Below are 18935 nucleotides of genomic sequence, written 5' to 3' on the forward strand. Positions count from 1 at the left end.
GATTTAGTTATTTTATAAATCTCAGTCAGCCTTCCTCGACATCTGCAACCTCCTTCAGGTTTTCAATCCACTCAGTCCTTCTGTACATCTGAATTGTTCTCTAACCCACTCTGCCTTTCTTGTTCTCTCCAATCATATTGATCATCTGTATACTTACTCCACTCTTATAGTTGGGTGTCCATTTCTCCCAGTGTGAATGCCTTGGGATATTTATTAAATTAAACGTGCTGTATAGATATTCATTTCTTCTACAGCGCGATAGTCGCACTCCTGTGCAACTCCACGCAATACAAGAATTGTACAATATCAGCAACACTTAAAGTGTTGGCGCTATAGCCAACAAATGTTTTAAAAGTTTGCACTTTGGAAACAGTGTCCCCTGCTTGTCAATCACATTAAAGTGAATTTGCGCTGACAAGACACATATTATAGCAGAACGACCTGTATATGTTACTATTCTGAACATTCAGCAGTTTGGAGTGTATTGCATCACCTAATGTTCAGCACTGTTCTGCAATGCCAATCTGTTATCACTGGCTCTTGGATTCCCTCCATGCCTCAGACGTCCCTCCTGATGTAGATGGGGTAAGGTTATAAAGGAAGATGGGTAAGACATGAACTATTTGTGCCTAATGGCCTGTTTGCATGTTGTAACTGCTGTGGATTTTTATGTACTATCTCTTTCTAACTTGATTGAAGTCCAAAGGGAACAGCTTTCATTGATGTTTCCGCTCTAGAACCCATGCTGTGATTTATAATTGCACTGGTTGAGACAAAATAATTCAGTGCACATCACTGGGATTAAGCATGTGCCCATCATGGCCTCTCCAGTTCACTGGTGACCATGTAAACTCGATCAGTGCTAGGGACATATTCAATGTGGCAGGCAACTGAAGGTTCGTTGTTCAGAATGGACCCTTTCCTATGTGATTATTTGCCTGTGAGAAGCAACTTTCAAAGTGTACGAAGCACTTCCATCTGAGAACTCTGAAATAGAGCCAGTATGAAACAGTGAGGGAGGCAGCAGAAATCCAGGAAACAATACGAGCACTGGGAAGATGGTACGTGAGCAGAAGGACTTAATATACTGCGCTGCACCACAGCAGACATGCTTCCCCTACAGAGCTCACACCTCTGCTATAAATATAAATATCTGTAGCTTGCATTTAAGAAACGTTAGTTTATCTTGACTGGGAACCAATCTGAAATTTGAAGTGTTTTTTTTAAAAAAAAATGTTTTTGAAGCCTCTCTAAGCATTATTTTCTCAAATATTTTTTGAAAAATATTAACACAACTTGAGCAAAGCTTGAAAGTATTACAAGTGCCTTCATTCAGACAGCTGTTGGCTCAGAGCTTGTAGCTCAGCTCATTGTATAGAAACGTTAGCACAGTAAATGTCCTTGATCAACGGGAAGCCCAGCACTTCTGTGTGTGTGACATCTGCTGGGATATTATTCACAGCAACAGAGGAGTGGTCTGTGCAGGAATGTCCAGATGACATTAGCATTCCATGACCCTCTTTATTTTTAAAACAACACACTAATAAAAAGCTGCATTTCTATTAAGTTGTGCAGACTCATTGGTTTTTACTTTTTTTTTCTCTCTGTAGATGATATCAAGATCTCAGTGAATGATTTCATTATCAAGGCAGCTGCAGTCACACTGAAAGTAAGTGGATTCTGAAAGAGGAATGATAGTATAAGAGATTCACTTGATATCAGCAAAGGTAATATAATTTAGAACCTCATCATGGCCTGATTAAAGTAACCTGGCATCTACAAGTTTGGAAACAAAAGCTGGCACCATACAGAGCTGGTAGTGCTCATTATGATTCCTGTTTGTAAAAGTACACGACCGAGCAGCTTGAACACCACTCTGCCATGAGCGAGAGTTTAATGTACTGCACTGAACCACAGAAGACAGGCTTCCACTGTATGAGGCCAGATTCAATCCCGATTCAATTCTCAAGGCTAACCAAAGCAAGACCGATAATGCTGGGAACACAGCAGGTCAACCTTGGACAGAAGTGGCTAAAGTTCAGATCTAACCCAGAGAGTTTTCCGCCTATGTTTACTCTCTTGACCAGTCGTGGTCAGACACTAGCCTCCACCATGTCCTCTTCCTTAAGCTTTCAGTGTTGTGTGCTTCCTTTTCTCCCAATAGTTGGTTGGACAGCACATAGCCTCATTAACTGAGTTGTAAACAGTAAGCTATCTTTACATTGTCCTGAATACTTCACTAATCTCTCTATTTCTGCCAACCCTGAAAAACAAGCGCCCAGCACTGCATTGATTTTAAAAGCCCAAGTAGAAATTATAGCTGTGTCTTCTAATGATTTATTTAGATAATTACTAAGGGACTAAATATTCCAGTTCCCAAAATAAACAAATGGCCCTGTGTAGATTATATTTTGTGGAACAGCATGACTTTTCCATTTTCTTTGTCAGTGTGCACATGTGAAATATGAGAGTGTTTATTTTAAACTGAGAACCTATTAATGAAAATGGGGAGTAGTAACATTCGCAGAGACCAAATAGAAATAAAATGCTTCCCAGTTTAAACATTAGTCAGAAATCTTCATGCTTAAAGAGATCTTAATAATGGACCTCTATCTATAGACCGTAAACAACATGCAACAAGATTGTATCATTAGGATACATCTAACAAAAAAACTTGTTATTTGTGAGCTTATTGCAATTAAATCTTGCAAAAACTGGCTAATGGCATGTGCTGGGAACAATGAGAATAGTGGCTTCTAAAGTGGAAATTTAGCAAATGCTTATATTCAGTGTGGCGTGGGAGGGAGGTGCTGAGCAAACTCATTGATGTTAAGAGAAAGTTGAACTCAATCAACAAAACACTTCAGCACAGGGGGATCTAGAGATTTTTCTTATTCTATGAGATGTAAGCTTCAAATGTTGAGAGATATATGATAAGTACACAAGAGATCAGATAATGGGTCTGGAATTTACAGTTCTCAGCAGAGGAGCTTCAGAACGAGTGGGGTGGGGGGTGGCAGCTGTCAGGTTGAGGTAGTTGGTGCTAGCAGGGTCGATTGGGATGGGTTGGGCAGGAGAGGTGTGAAGGTGGTGAGTTAGGAGATCTCTTTAATAGTTCTCCTCCTCCTTTCCCTGGGTAGCCATTAAGCTTGAATGAGTGAGGACCCTTGGAAGTCTCTGACTTCAGCAGACTTTTTCTGAAGGTTCAGCATGCAGGAGAGTTGCCCATTGGGATCTTCAGTTTCCAGTCAGCTTCCTCAGAGTCTGCTGTGTCAGTGTTTCCACGTTGTCCCAAAGCATACTCTTAAACTGCAGAAATGACTATCTGACCATTGGAATACTGGGCCACTGTGACAGTATTGATTGAAATGAGCAAATAAGGCTGTAAAGAAGGGGAATGTCAGCAACAAATAGAAAATCTATACAGTTGTCTGTTCAAGAGTTACAATCATCCAAATCATGGGAAGGGATATCTGGTGTCAAATTGGAAAGATACATCAGCATATCAAAAGTATTTGAATCATCCACTTTTCAATGGAACAGAGACATAGAAAGGGGAATGCAATTTCTAAATTTTGCACAATACTTTTTCTTAAAGTGGCAAGATGTAGGCAATACTTGATCTGGTTATAAAATATGAAATAGTTTAGATAGATAGATAGATGGGTGGCACAGTGGTTAGCACTGCTGCCTCACAGCGCCAGATACCCGGGTTCAATTCCCGCCACGAGCAACTGTCTGTGTGGAGTTTGCACTTTCTCCCTGTGTCTGCATGGATTTCCTCCGGGTGCTCCAGTTTCCTCCCACAATCCAAAGATGTGCAGGTTAGGTGAATTGGCCACGCTAAATTGTCCATAGTGTTAGGTGAAGGGGTAAATGTAGGGGAATGGGTCTGGGTGGGTTGCTCTTCAGAGGGTCAGTGTGGGCCTGTTTCCACACTGTAAGTAATCTAATCTAAAATAAATAATGATGACCAAATTAGGGTAAGTTCCAAGTGCAACTAGAAGTATGAATTCTGCACAAAATCTAAAAGACCAAATTGCTTATGGCATTTCAGAAAGATGAAACAAGTTAACTGAGAGCAGGCAGGTTAGTAAATTGGCTGTCAGGGCTGAACTGCAACAGTGGCCTTGAAAACCTTGAAACTCTGTCAAAAACTGCTGCATCATGGACTATCTCATCGAGTACCCTCGAGTGCTCATTCACAAGCATAACCTCAGCTCTTGGCAAACAGCTGACCTCAGCAAGCTGTCCCTGCCTGGGATTTTACCCAGCCTCAAAGCTTATTCAGTTTCAGCAAGCAAGTACTGCTTGGGAATGTTTAAACTCCCACTTTCTTAGTGGCACTAGTACTAATGCTCAGACAGTTTCCACTGGCGTAGAGCTGTGGATGGCCCCACTTTCTCACCTTCCCAGAGCTGCCTAATATTTCAAGTATAACAACGCAGAGCCATCCAGTTTTTCTTAGCTCCTCACTGAGTCCCCTAAACACAACCTGTTTAGTTCAGCAGCCTTCCCAGTAGTATGAATAGCTGCAGTGTTCTTAACATAACCATTTTGGTCTCTCTGTTGGGTCCTCATGTATTGCTTATAACCTTTCAGTGACCTCTCAACTGTCTTGAACGACCTCTTGAAAACATTGAAGCCATGTTGCTGGGTAGAACTGATTATTGCCACCTAATAACTCTTGAAACTGTCTGTACCATAAATATTAACAAACAAGTACAAGAAAAAGAAAACAAAAATAGAGGAGTTCATCACAAACAGCATCTCTTTGGCTGTTCACAATTGGGAGGTTACAGACTATACATAACATTGTGTGCTTGCAAAATTCAAAACGCAGTGTCCAGCATCAGGTAAGATCCTGTGATTGTGTTTTAGATTCATACAGCTTGAAGTAGGCCTTTCAGCCCATCTCCTCCATGCAGAGCTGGTCCCATTTGCATACATTTGGCCTATATCCCTCTAAACCTTCCTTATCCATATACCTGTCTAAATGTCTTTTAAACTTTGTAATTGTGCCTCTACCACTTCCTCTGGCAGCTTGTTCCATGTACTTACCACACTCTGTGTGACAAAGTTGCCTGTTGGGTTTAAGGTGAGGGAAGGAAAGGTTTAAAAGGGATCTATGCCCTCTAGTTTTAAACTCCCCTAACTTTGGAAAAAGACTTAGCTATTCACCTTATCTGTGCCCTTAGTGATTTTATATGACTCTATAAGATCACCCTCAGCCTCTGAAGCTCCAAGGAAAAAGATTCCAACCTACCAAGAAATAAAAATAGAAATTGCTGGAAAAGCTCAGCAGGTCTGGCAGCATCTGTGCAGAGAAATCAGAGTTAACGTTTCGAGTCTGGTGACCCTTCCTCAGAACTGATGGTACCTCAGAAAAGATATGGCAAGGAACAGGGTAAAGAGTAAACAATAGGTGGGGATCTCAAGCTATCCAGCCTCTCCTCAAAACTCAAACCCTGCAATCCCAGAAATGTCCTTGTGGGTTTTTTTTGTACCCTTTCAAGTTTAACAACATCCTCCCTATAACAGGGTGACCAGAATTATATGCAGTACTCCAAAAGTGGCCTCACCAATGCCTTGTACAATGAATTGTAGAGTCAGTTTGGTCCTATCTGTCAGGCTCACGGGGTCGTGCACTTGTTCTTGCTAGAAGCTGTGCACATGAAGATACTGGGCCCCTGCTCTTTGCATGTTTGTTTGAACTCTCAAAGAAATCTGAATCATTCCTCAGGGTAGATGTCTTGACCAGTCACCCTGCCTGATTTAAATTTAAATAACATTTAGTTGTTAACTGTCAGTCGTCATCTGGTGAATTCTCCATGGCAACACCACAGCTTATTAGATTTCACTTGCGAACACTTTCTTCACTTGCAGCATTTTCTTTTCCTACAGTATTGAATATGGTTCTTACTTACATTGAGAATGTAATTTTGTGAAAGCCCTCGTGAGTGCAAGACAGAAAGCTGTGTTTATTTTTCTTAGCGATACACAAGCTCTGTGCTAACAAGGTACTGGTTTACATAGAGAACAATTAAAAGTTATTTGAAACCCATGTGAGAAAACGATTCTTGATTTGTAAATGCTCAAAACTGTCAGGGAGATTTACTAGATATTTCTGTTGGTCTTTACCAAAGACGAGGATGGTAATGCAGATGTGAAGTCAATTGTTTGAGATTGAGATGAGTGACTATGATAAATAAAAGAACATTTTAAATAATGTAGTTATCTCAAATGAAGACAAAGGATCACAGTCCTAAACCTTTGAGGGCATCGATGGAGGATTTTGCCTAGACCTTAGAAATAACATTAAGGCTGTTCTCAGTGTGAATGTACGCAGGACGATTGGGTAATGTCTCGTTGTACTGATTTTTAAAAAGGAGTCCAGAGATAATCCAGGTAAATATAAGTAATTTTTAAAGAGAGTGCCAAAGATTCGTGACTCTGATGGAGAATTGACTGAAGTGGCAAATTGAATTTAATGTCAGTAAAGTGAAATGTATTTTAGTGAAATGGTACCGTTCAATGCAGATGCAGAATAGAATTGGCTGAGTGCTGTGGAAGAGAAGAGGAATTGTGCGATGTAGTTTCACAAAACATTATCAATGTAAGATGCTGTTTTATGCAGTTTAAGTAAAACAGCAGATGGCATTCCAAATTTTGTGTAAAAAGCGTATTTAAAATGGAATAAAACCTTAATAGAGTACAAAGTTTGATCTTTGTAGTGATCAGTGCAACTGTTAGAAATTCAGGTTCCTTTAATGGTCCATCAGAACAGCTCTGGAGTTGGTTGAGAAGAGGTGATTCCCATTAGACTATTGACTGAAGAGCTGGATTCTTCCCCAGTGGGAAGTTGGCTTCTGCACCAGGAATGGGTTTAGCAGGGAAAGATGAAAACTGGTGCCTGTGTGAAACTGTAGCTTTACCACAAAACCCTTCTGAGATCTCTGAAATCCTTCGCTACCTGATTGAACATATGGTTTTTGGTCTGCTAAACGTAATGTGATATTGCTACAATACTGCCTTGTTAGAGGCAACATAAATACAAAAATATAGTCATGAAAAACTGACTTTTTAAAATAGAACAATGCAGATGATGTAGGTGGAAGTAGATAGCAGACTGGCACGAGTCAAGAGATCAAGAATAAGCCTTTAATCATGAGATTAATGCATTTTAGAACAGGCTCAGAAAATTGATTCTACAGTTATCATTGATGGACCTCTGTTTTTAACATAAGCATTTCATTCTGCAACTCCACAACAGTTGTTATCCTGATTAACTGTGTCCTCTTTCCTCTTCACCCTTTACCCACCCAACCCCTCCCTCCCTCTTTATCTCAATGATAATATTTCGAAGCAAATGCCAGACGTGAATTCCACCTGGAGCAATGAGGGCCCTCACCAGCTCAGCTCCATCGACATCTCCGTGGCAGTCGCCACAGATCGTGGCCTGGTTACACCAATCGTGCGAGATGCTGCTACCAAGGGAATAGAGGAAATTTCCACAGTTGTCAAGGTAGGGCAAGGAGGTCTCAATGCTGAGAGGAAAAGTGACAAAAATCAGTTTATTTTAAGCCTTGCACCACCATAAATCTTAACATGTCAGTTTAAACGGCCTAAAAAAGCATCATAAATGGCAAAAGGAGTCAATCATTCAAGTTGGGATAGCTCTCGAGTATGTTCCACCAGCCAATAGAATGATAGCTAATCTGATTGGGGCCTCAACTCGATTTTCTTGCCTGCTTCCCATAATCCTTGACTTCTTTGCCTATCAAAAACCTGCCCAGTTCAACCTTGAATGTTTTCAATGATATAACCTCTACTGCTCATTAGAGGATGGGAATCCAAATCACAAATGATTGTCTGAGAGTAGAAATTCCTTATTATTTCTACCTTAAATGGGAGATCTTTATTTTTCAAGTGTGTATTCTAATCCTGTACTCCACCAAGAGACAAAATATCTAAACTGTCGAGCCTTTTTAGAATTGTCTGTACTTCAATCAGGTCACCTCTCATTCTTCTAAACTCCAATCAGTATAGGTCCAAACTCTTGAAATTTTTCTTATAGGGCAAACCCATCAATCAAGGAATCAGCCTCGTGAACCTTATTTGAACGGTTTCCATTTCAAATATGGCCCTCTTTATAAAACTGTATGTTTATTTAGTGTCACAAATGTTCTCCAGCTTCAGCAAGACTTCTCTGCTTTTATATTTCATTCCCCTTGCAATAAAAGCCAACATTCCATTTGCCTTTCTAATCACTTCTTGTATTGGATGCTGACTTTGTGTGATTCGTGTATAAAGCCACCCAGATCCCTGTAGTTCAGCCTTCTCTCTCCATTTCAATAATTTTCTGCTTTGCTAATTCTAGCAAATGGACAACCTCCTAGATTGTACGCCAAATCCAAATTATTTTTTGCTTACTTAATCTATTGATGTTCCCTCCTCAGAACCTTCTCACTTATGTATCTTTGTATGGTCCACAAATTTGGCTGCAATATAATCTGTTCTTTGATCCAAGTCATTAAAGTAGATCACAAATAAATAAGGCCTCAGTACTAATTTCTGTGGCAGTTCACTAATTACAGCTTTATATCCAGAAAGTAAACTGCTTATTCCAACAACTGTTTCATGTTGGGTAATAATCCTCTATTCATATTAGTATACCTTCCTACTCCACCCGACCCCCCCCCCCTCCATGAAATATCATAAACTCCTATGGTGTATAGTTAAGTCATCTGTCAACTCATCAAATACTTTTTGGAAATTCAACTACACTACATCTTCTGGTTATACTTAACTGAATTGCTTATTACATCCTCAAAGAACGAAGCACACAACAGGATGATATAACAGCTATTCAAAGGCACCTTAATACTAAATCAATCGAGTTTGTGCCAAGTGGAATACAGCTCAAGCTCAGTGTTATCTATGGTCTGGCACCAGAACTAAAGTGGAAGTCCACTTTGTTTCATTTTAGATTTGAGCTTCTGATTTTGACTATTTTGGGTTTCCATCACTCTGCTCAAATGCTTAATAACATTTGTATTTAGCTAGGCTGGGACCAAGTGATGTTGAGTGGAGAAATATACACATCCACCACCAAGTAACCAGTGGCAGTTTAAAATTGGAATGTACTTAGAAGCCTGTCTCCAGCAAACCACTCCATGGGGAAAAATGCTACAGAATGATGAGCCAAAAATAAAAGTGTGAAGTTAGTTTGGAAAAACATGTGATGTGCAAATATCCAGGTTTGGGCTGACAAGTGGCAGACAACATTTGTGCCACTCTATTGCCATGCAATGACCATCTCCAATAAGAGACAATCTAAGCACTACCCCTTGATATTCAATGGTGGAATTCTCCACTACCAACATTCCTGATGGTTGCCATTGACCAGAAACTGAAATGGACTCACCATATAAATACAGTGGCCACAGAAGCAAATCAGAGGCTACTAATACAGCAGCAGCAATTTCGCTTCCTGAATCCCCAGGACCTGTCCACCAATTATACTGCAAAGCCAAGAGTTTGATGGAATACCTACTACTAGCTTGGATGAGAACAGCTCCAACAACACTCAAGAAGCTTGGCACATCCAGGACAAAGCAGCCCATTTAGTTGGTAGCACATCCACAACAGACACTCCATAGCAACTGTGTGTACTATCTACAAAAGGCGCTGCAGAAACTCACCAAGGCAGCACCTTCCAAACCCTGGTCACTTCCATCGAGAAGGATCAGGGCAGCCATTTGTGGGAACACCACAACCTCCAAGTCACTCACCATCCTGATTTGGAAATATATCAATCTTCCTTCTCTGTCGCTGGGTCAGGATCCGGGAATTCTTCCTCTCAAGTCATTGTGGGTCTGCCTGCCCTGACATGGTTCAAGAAGGCTGCTCATCCCCACATCCAGGGCAACTAAGGATTGGCAATAAATGCTTGCCAGCCAGCAACACCCACATCCCATGAGAATTTTAAAAATGCATCATTTGTATGTGATACAGTAAGAATACTATCAAATAATTCTGTTATTATAAGTGTAATTGTTGTTTAAAATTTATTTTTAGAAAGCTGGCATTTAAGCTTATCAGTGGGAATGTTGTTAATCCTGCAAAGTGGCGCAGTACCCAATTTCAGGTACCCAAGATAGGCGTCATTAATCCCAAATACAAAAGGGTGTAAGTATAGTCAAATTTCTTTAAACATCAACATTAATGTGCTGTGGTGACAGTGTTCACTTCCCACACCATCCTGTGGAGTGCCACACACAGACAAATTAGCACTGGCAATTCTCCAATCATTGGGCACAACTCCCAGATCGAAGATTATTTGCAAGATTGTGGTCAGACCCTCTACTATTTCCTTCCTGACCACCTTCAGCATTCTAGGAAGTGTGCCCTCAACTTTTGGTGTCCTTTGCACTTAGAGTCATAGAGATGCACAGCACAGAAACAGACTCTATGGTCCAACTTGTCTATGCCAAACAGATATCCTGTATTAACCTAGTCCTGTTTGCCAACATTTGACCCATATCCCTCTAAACCCTTCCCATTCATGTCGCCATCCAGATGCCTTTTAAATCTTGTAATTGTACCAGCCTCCTCCACTTCCTCTGGCAGTTCATTCCATACACACACACCCCTCTGTGTGAAAAAGTTGCCTGTTAGGTCCCTTGTAAATCTTTTCTTTCTCATCTTAAACCAATGACCTCCAGTTTAAACTCCCCTCTCCTGGGAAAAGATCTTGACTATTCCCCCTACGCATGCCTCTCATGATTTTTATAAACCTCCATAAGGTCACCCCTCAGCCTCCAATGCTTCAGAGAAACCAGCCCCAGTCTATTCAGCCTCTCCCTATGGATCAAACTTTCCAACCCTGGCAACATCCTTTTAAATCTTTGCTTAACCCTTTCAAGTTTCATAACATCGTTCTATAGCAGGGAGACCAGAATTGCATGTAGTATTCCAAAAGTGGTCTAACCAGTGTCCACAGGTATACAGGATAGTGAAGGCAACATTTGGTACACTTGCCGTTATTGGTCAGTGCATCGAGTATATGATGACCTTCCAACTCTTATACTCAGTGCTCTAACCAATAAAGGAAAGCATAGCAAAGATCACTACTATCCTACCTACCCGCAACTCCACTTTCAAGGAACTATGAGCCTGCAGTCCAAGGTCTCTTTGTTCAGCAACACTCCTTAAGACCTTACCATTAAGTGTGTAAGCCCTGCCTTGATTTGCCCTACCAAAATGTAGCACCTTACATTTATCTAAATTAAACTCTATCTGCCATTCCTCGGACAATTTGCCCATCTGATTGAAGCCTCTTTGTACTCTGAGGTAAACACCTTTGCTGTTCACTACACCACCAATTGTGGTGTCATCTGCAAACCATGCCTCCCGTATTCATGTGACAAAAAGTGGACCCAGCACTGATCCTTGTGGCACACTATTGGTCACAGATCTCCTGTCTAACTTCTTACTAACTCCACTACATTTAGTAAACTTTATAGCTCAACTCCTGCTTGCACTGCTATGTGACATGCAAGCTGTACTGTTCATTGAATACCTTCAAGTTCCTATATTCTCCATTTGATTTGTTCTCCATCTCTAATCAATCCTTTTATTACTGGGATGTGTGTTTATAAAATTCTCGATCAATCTTACTTGCCAATTTTTGTTTTTAATTTCATCGGGCTTTCTAAATTTTTTTGTATCTTTGTATTTGATGTATTCATTTATATTATTCAACTTGATTTCTTGAATACTACTTTAAATTGCTGTCATTTTGAATTCACTAATTCCTAATCACCTGTCTTCTTTTGTTTGTATCCCCTTTCCTTCAAGTTTTTCAGTTGGGTTATTTGGAATACTTCCACTTTTAATCTCTTGATTCTTAGTCAAACACCTTTATAATTGTCTGTTCCCTTGCCAAATACCTCTATCATTTTCTGCTCCCTAGCCAAATGTCTTTATTGCTAACTTCCTCTCCTTTTTATCTTCTGTACCAAACATGAAAATGTTGTGGTTACCATTTCTAAAATGTTTCTCTACTCATATATCACACACCCGTACCTCAAGCTTTCTCTGTTTGGCTGGCAGTTTTATTTATTTTAGTCCATCTTCCTTTTGATATGTTTCATTTTGTCTTTTCCTACTGTTCTTTCTACCCAAGTTATGTTTCCTCATCATTTGCCCCATTGGATTAATATAAACCTTGCATTATGCCCACAACTCTACTATCAGGCGCATTGGTCTGTTCCCCGGTAGAATCGCCAGGAATCAGGAATGTTACCTCACACACCACATTTCCATTGTGCATCAAACCTCCTGGTTATCAAGGTCCTATATCGTATATCCTGAGATTGAACAGGAGAAACTCGTGAAACTCCCTTCACAAAGCTAGGTGTATTCAGCTTAAGTTATGTCATTTCGTTCATACCCCTTCCCTTGCTCTAAAATCTTTAGTACCTGCTCCATGGTGATCTATGCTCAGTCTCCTGGATGATACATATTGTGACTGCTAAAGGACTGGCTGTTCTCCTGACTATCAAATTCTGTATTACTACTGAACTTCATTCCTACTCCCTTGGAACCCACTTGCACAGTGCCGTGGATTTGGATTTGGTTGTGGTTGCCATGCACCCAAGTTGCTGCCAACAGGTATCTAGTACAAAAAGACAGAGCATGCTGGATAAACTCTATAGGTCTTTGGTGAGAGAAATAGAAGTAATGTTTTTGAGTGCAAATACTCTTCTTCAGAATGCCTGTTTGTCGCTTGGTATGATACCTGTACTGCCTTCAAGTTCACCTTGCCAGCCCTGATCACTGGTGAGCCACTTTGCTTCCACAAAACCCATCAGCCTGGAGGTGACAAGATTTGGCCAGCACTGTTGCCATTTGTTTCTCAAGTACAGGAACATTAACCTTGATTGAAGATACTTCCTGTATACACCATCATCTCAGAACACACAGCGTCCAGGATTGCCAACCCAATTGGTTGATGCTACATGCCACCTAAACACTTTCCTGTTGACTGTTTACTATAATGAAAGTCAGCAGCTCAGTTATTTACCCCCATGCACGTGTATTTAATTTTATTTTTAAATGTTTATTTTAAATTTGATGCAAAGGATTATTGCTGGTGACTGGATAATTGTAACCTGTCCTTAACTTGAGATTACAGAAGCTGCCTGGACCTGACTTGTCAGTTATAAAATTCTTCCTTTATTTTTCAAGAACTGTAGGATATGCAATTAAACAAGCGTGCTCCATTCACAAGGACTGTCAGGAAGTCTGAAATCCTCCAAATAGAGAGAGGCTGAGTACTTACTGTGATGCCTCAATCCTGCCTCGTTGTTTTGTTTTGTACTTGAAAGCTGATGATCATTTGTGTTCCCTGATTGTGCCGTTATAAAACACTTTAACATTTCCTACCCACAGCAGAACTCCTTCCAGTCATTTGTAGAATTACTATTTCATCTATAGGTACCTTAAATTAAGCAATGTAGCCAAGAGGAGTTTTAAATTAAGCTGAATTGAATTCATTTTTTACTATCAACTAAGAATATATACACATTTCCTTCCTGTAGAATATTTACCGAAATTCCCATCATCCTATGCACAACTTGCTTCATAAGCATATATTGCCATTTGTTTTAACAAGTTATCACTTGTGTATATGGATGTTAAAAGGCTAACATTTAACATTGGGTAAACCTGTAACATTGTTGATTCATTTATGTTAGTCATACAAAAGTTCAGACCAATGAGATCCTAAAGCCTACATCCTGCCTGCTTCTGGGTATTTGCTGAAGAAACCTCATTAAATTAAGTTGGGAGCATGTTGCAGACCCAAATGAATTCCTGAACTCTGGTTATTTTTTTAAAGCTTAAAATAAACGGGAAGCAAACCCAGCACGGCCACCCGCCCAGAAGCAGCAACTCACCCCTCAACATGAACGAACATGAGAGCAGGGTGAACAGAATAGAGAATGATCTTGCACAGATGAGAGATTTGGAGCAATGCATACTGATTTACTGTACGCTGGTTGTGTACCACCTTCATTGCCCAAGTTCAACGCAACTGTGTAAATTGATGATGTCAACCCATGTGCGTGCATGAATAAATGGGCAGTGAAATTCTGAAAACTTGAGTGCTAAAAAAAATTCAACATGTTACTTATGGAAAAATATTGGGCTAGCGACACATCCCCAACAGAAGAACCTGGGTGTACTGTATTTTGTTTTTTTTTAGAAAAGCTTATTCACTCATGGGGATAAGGGTGTCACCAACTCGGACAGCATTTATTGCCCATTCTGAGCTGTCCAAAACGTCCATGTCCTTAGTACATTAGAACCACTGCAGGCCACGTCCTTGGGTAGACCCACAATGCCATTAGGGAGTCAGTTCTAGGGCTTTGACCTGTGACACTGAAAGAACTGACATAGTTCCAAGTCAGGATGGTGAGTGGCTTAGAGGGGAACCTCCAGCTGGTGGTGTTCCCCATGGATACTTTTCAATATCTTTAATCTTACTGAGGAGGTGAATAACCACAAGTAGATGAAAAGAAAACTGAAACTTCTTGATCAGTTTATTCAGCTGAATGTCAGCAAGTATTGACCTGAACTCACTAGACCCATTCTTATCCATCACTTGGAGCCACTGCAATGGGTTTTCCTCAGTTTTGTCCCTCCACAGTTACTTCTGGTGTCCCCAAAAGGTCTAAGATTGGCGATTTCTGTTTTTCATTAGTATTCTGCCCTTGATATATTTGAAAACACAACATATACTGACAGCACCCAAACTCACCTCACTATCACCATTCTCACCTCTGAACTGCTTGTCTGACAACTAATACTGAATGAGCAGGAATTTCCTGCAACTATATATTTGAAAGAAAGAAGCCATTTGTCTTCACTCTTTACTGCATATGTCCTTTCCGAGCAACCACATTGAACCCCCTCCATAGACATTTTGTGACAGTGGGTAGGATATTGTATGCCCTTAGATGCCCTGTGGTGTTGATAATGCATCTGTATTCTCCTTCAACTCTGGTCTCTTACATATTGCTGACTTCAATCATTCCACTATTAATGATCACATTTGCCCTTGAGTCCGAAACTGGAATTTCCTCACTAAACCGCGCTGTCTCTTTCCCCATTTAAATTGGTCTTTAAAAACTACCTCTACCCAAACTTTTGGTCCTATGTCCTGATGTCTCTCTAATTGGCTTGATACCGAAATCGTGCAGAGATCATGTTGGGAGTGGGGCTAGTTGGATTGCTCTTGTGAAAAGTTGACAGATTTGATGGGATGCTGCAAATGTGTTGCTGGTCAAAGCACAGCAGGTTAGGCAGCATCTCAGGAATAGAGAATTCGACGTTTCGAGCATAAGCCCTTCATCAGGAATGGGCCGCCTGCTTCTTACCGATCTATGATTGTACAATGCTCTGGTGAATCATGTTGGGTCCTTCAAAAGGTTGAAGACGTTATTTTATTGTTGTTCATGTGCAATCTGGGGTGTAGTACACAGTGTATCTTCACAATTTAGATCTGTAATGTCTAAAGTAGATAATCTCCAAAATCTGGCCTGATCACTAAAACTGAGCCAAGAGAAGTACTGTTTATACAGCAGTGCCAGGCACCCCGCATAGTTTTGTGTTTTAAAATGGAGCAGAGAGTATTTTAATGAGCATTTTTGAAGTTTTTATATCTTAGAGAATCATTTGAAGCCTGTATCAGATTTGCATACTTCTGAAATAATGTTTTTGAGTGAAATACCAGGCTGAATTACTACTTCATGATATTTAAACCGAAATTTGTGTTCTTCACACAATGTGGATTATTTTTTGGTTTTTGATCTGCTTCTGGTCTGAAAAGTTGGACAAGGAGAAATATCAACATCACTCCCAGAAAACTGTTGTAACAAGTATTGTTGTGACCGAAGATGGTGATACCTGAACCGGGTCACTGGAATTGGTCTTAGTTAGAGTTCCCACTTTAAAGCTTGCACGTATATCTTGCTTCATATCTAACAAAGCTATCAGTGTGACACTGAGCTTGGCTGTGCAATCCAAGAATACCACCCATCTGTAGATTAGCATACAAAGCAGTGCTGTCTGCCAGCAATTACCAGCAAATCTAAAGTCCCAGAGATTCTGAATATGAAATACCTAGATTCTGTTGTGTTTGCCACTCCCAATCTTGGGTATTCAAAGTTTAAGAACCTTCCTGGTAGTTTGAATTAAACAAAAAAAAGGTTTTGTTTTTGCTTGCTTGATTCTCTGCTTCCTTCACTGACCTCATCTCACCAAATTCAATCTGAAATTGCCCATACCGCTGACAAGCTGGGCTTGTGCCCGAAATGTCGAATTTCCTGTTCTTGGATGCTGCCTGATCTGCTGTGCTTTTCCAGCAACACATTTTCAGCTCAATGCTGGGATAGAAAGAAGCCTGAAACTGCATTCATGATGATTTTGCAGATCTGCTATGGTGGTGGTCTGTTTCCTTGTGATTTGTTTGAACAATGCGATCCTCCCACGGAATAGTCAGGGGTGAGTGAGGAGTGGTCTCGACTTTATTTTCGAATAAGCATTTGAGGAGGCAATAGCTTAGTGGTATTATCGCTAAATGATTAATCTTGGAACTCAGTTACTATTCTGGGGACCTGTCAGGGCAGGTGATGGAATTTGACTTCAGTAAGTTTTTTTTTTAAATCTGGAATTAAGAATCTACTGATATACACGAAACTGTTACCAATTTTGAGAAAAACCCATCAGGTTTACCAATGTCTTTCAGAGCAGGGAATCTACCATCCTTACCTGATCTGGCTTACAAAGAATCGAATAGTCATTTATAGTCAATTGAATGTTTTTACAAAAATAAGAACAGTGAAAAATAACAGAAGGCATAGATAAGGCAACATCCATAAAGTTAAGTTTATGGGTTCTAAGTTCAGGAAAAGCCTGGACTGCTGCAAGACCACAATATTCCACCGGGAACAATCACATCGCCACTCCCAGGAAAGAAAATGTAGCAAAATCCGCTCAAAGGAATCCTGGCTGCCAAATGATGGGCCGAAACCACCTCATCACCAAAGCCGCCGCCGCCACCACCGACCCTTGTGATGGAATCCTGGGCCATGCCACTGAAGCAGACCACTACCTGACAAGGCTGCAATGACCATGAAGAGTGGCTGCCCAAAACATCCCTGCTCCACCTCACCCACGTCACTTCTGCCGATACCAGGTCCTCGTGCTCAGCCCTCCACAAGCCATCACCTCTATGTCACCGCCAGAGTCCGGCTCTGGGCTCACCAGCTGCCGCCATGCTCTGGACCCTGACGAAGGTGAATTCCAAACCTTGTGCCAAAAGATGAGAGAAGAGGAAAGAAAGGCGCACAGAGTGGACAAGCCCTGGGTACAGGAGCCCCGACGCTGCATACTCCACTGCCACCATCTTGGAGAGACACAGCAACGTAGTTGACTCTCAGTTACCCACTGAAATGGCCTAGCAAGCCACTCAGTTCAAGGGACATTAGGGACAGGCAATAAATGCTGGCCAGCCAGCAATGCCCACCTCCCACAATGGTTTAAACTAAGAGCTCTCTTTTAATTAATTGTGTTTTTCCCACCTTTATCCTTTACCATCAGAGGGAGGGAAGTCATCAACAGTAACTGTGTGGGATTCATCCACTGAGATTGATATATCTATAATCGATCAATAATTTGAAGAATATAGGGCATGCTGTACATCCCCAAATTACCAGTTAAAGTATATGTGTAGGATTAATGGTGCAAACAGTATTCTATGAATGATTGGACCAGGAAAGTACGAAAGAGCAGAGGGATCTTGGTGTATGTATATACACAGATCCCTGAAAGTAACAGCACAGGTAGATTATGCTGTTAGACATGTGAGATACTTGCCTTTATTAGCCCAGGCATGGAATACAACAGCAGGGAGGGTATGCTGGAGCAGTTTAAAATGCTGGTTAGGTCACCATATATCTGGAAGGATGTGATTGTACTAGAGAGGACACGGTAGAGATTTACCAGAACCCAAAAGAGCCATCCAAATCCATCAGAGTTTTACCTGCACTTCCACACATCATTTACTGTATCTGTTGCTCCTGATGTGGTCTCCTCTACATTGGAGAGACAGGATACCTACTCGCAGAACGCCTCAGGGAACATCTCCGGGACAGCTGCACCAACCAACCCCGTCACCCCATAGCTGGCCGCTTCAACTCCCCCTCCCACTCCGCCAAAGACATGCAGATCCTGGACCTCCTCCATCGCCACTCCCTAACCACCCGACACCTGGAGGAAGAACGCCTCATCTTTCATCTCGGGACCCTCCAACCCCACAGCTGCAATGTGGATTTCACCAGTTTCCTTATTTTCCCCTCCCATCACCTTATCCCAGATCCAATCTTCCAACTCAGCACCATCCTCATGACCTGTCCTATCTGTCCATCTTGTTTCCCTCCTATCCACTCCACCCTCCTTTCCAACTATCACCTTCACCCCCACCTCCATCCACCTATAGCACTCCTAGCTACCTTCACCTCCTCCCCCCACCTCCGCCAGCCCATCGCCTCATTCCTGATGAAGACCTTTTGGCCAAAATGGCGATTTTCCTTCTCCTTGGGTGCTGCCTGACCTGCTGTGCAATGGACAGCAACGATAACGGTAAAATAAAACCAAGAACTGCAGCTGCTAGCAATCTGAATGATGTAGGTGATTGTTTTCTCCAAGTTAAAAATCACATAACACCAGGTTACAGTCCAACAGGTTTATTTGGAGGCACTAGCTGTTGGAGTGGAAGAAGCAATGCTCCGAAAGCTAGTGCTTCCAAATAAACCTGTTGGACTATAACCTGGTGTTGTGTGATTTTTAACCTTGTAATAATTTAA

General features: G+C 41.2%; 1 protein-coding gene across 1 annotated transcript in view; it reads left to right on the plus strand.

Moving 5' to 3' along the window:
* Positions 1-18935, plus strand: part of pdhx (pyruvate dehydrogenase complex component X) — a 191996-nt gene that overhangs the window by 157080 nt on the left and 15981 nt on the right. Inside the window, exons 8-9 of the mRNA XM_060838405.1 lie at positions 1611-1669; positions 7367-7525. Coding sequence (XP_060694388.1) covers positions 1611-1669; positions 7367-7525 — 218 coding nt within the window. The remainder of the gene's footprint in view (positions 1-1610; positions 1670-7366; positions 7526-18935) is intronic.

This window comes from Hemiscyllium ocellatum, chromosome 18 (genome assembly GCF_020745735.1).
Source record: "Hemiscyllium ocellatum isolate sHemOce1 chromosome 18, sHemOce1.pat.X.cur, whole genome shotgun sequence".
Taxonomy (NCBI): Eukaryota; Metazoa; Chordata; class Chondrichthyes; order Orectolobiformes; family Hemiscylliidae; genus Hemiscyllium; species Hemiscyllium ocellatum.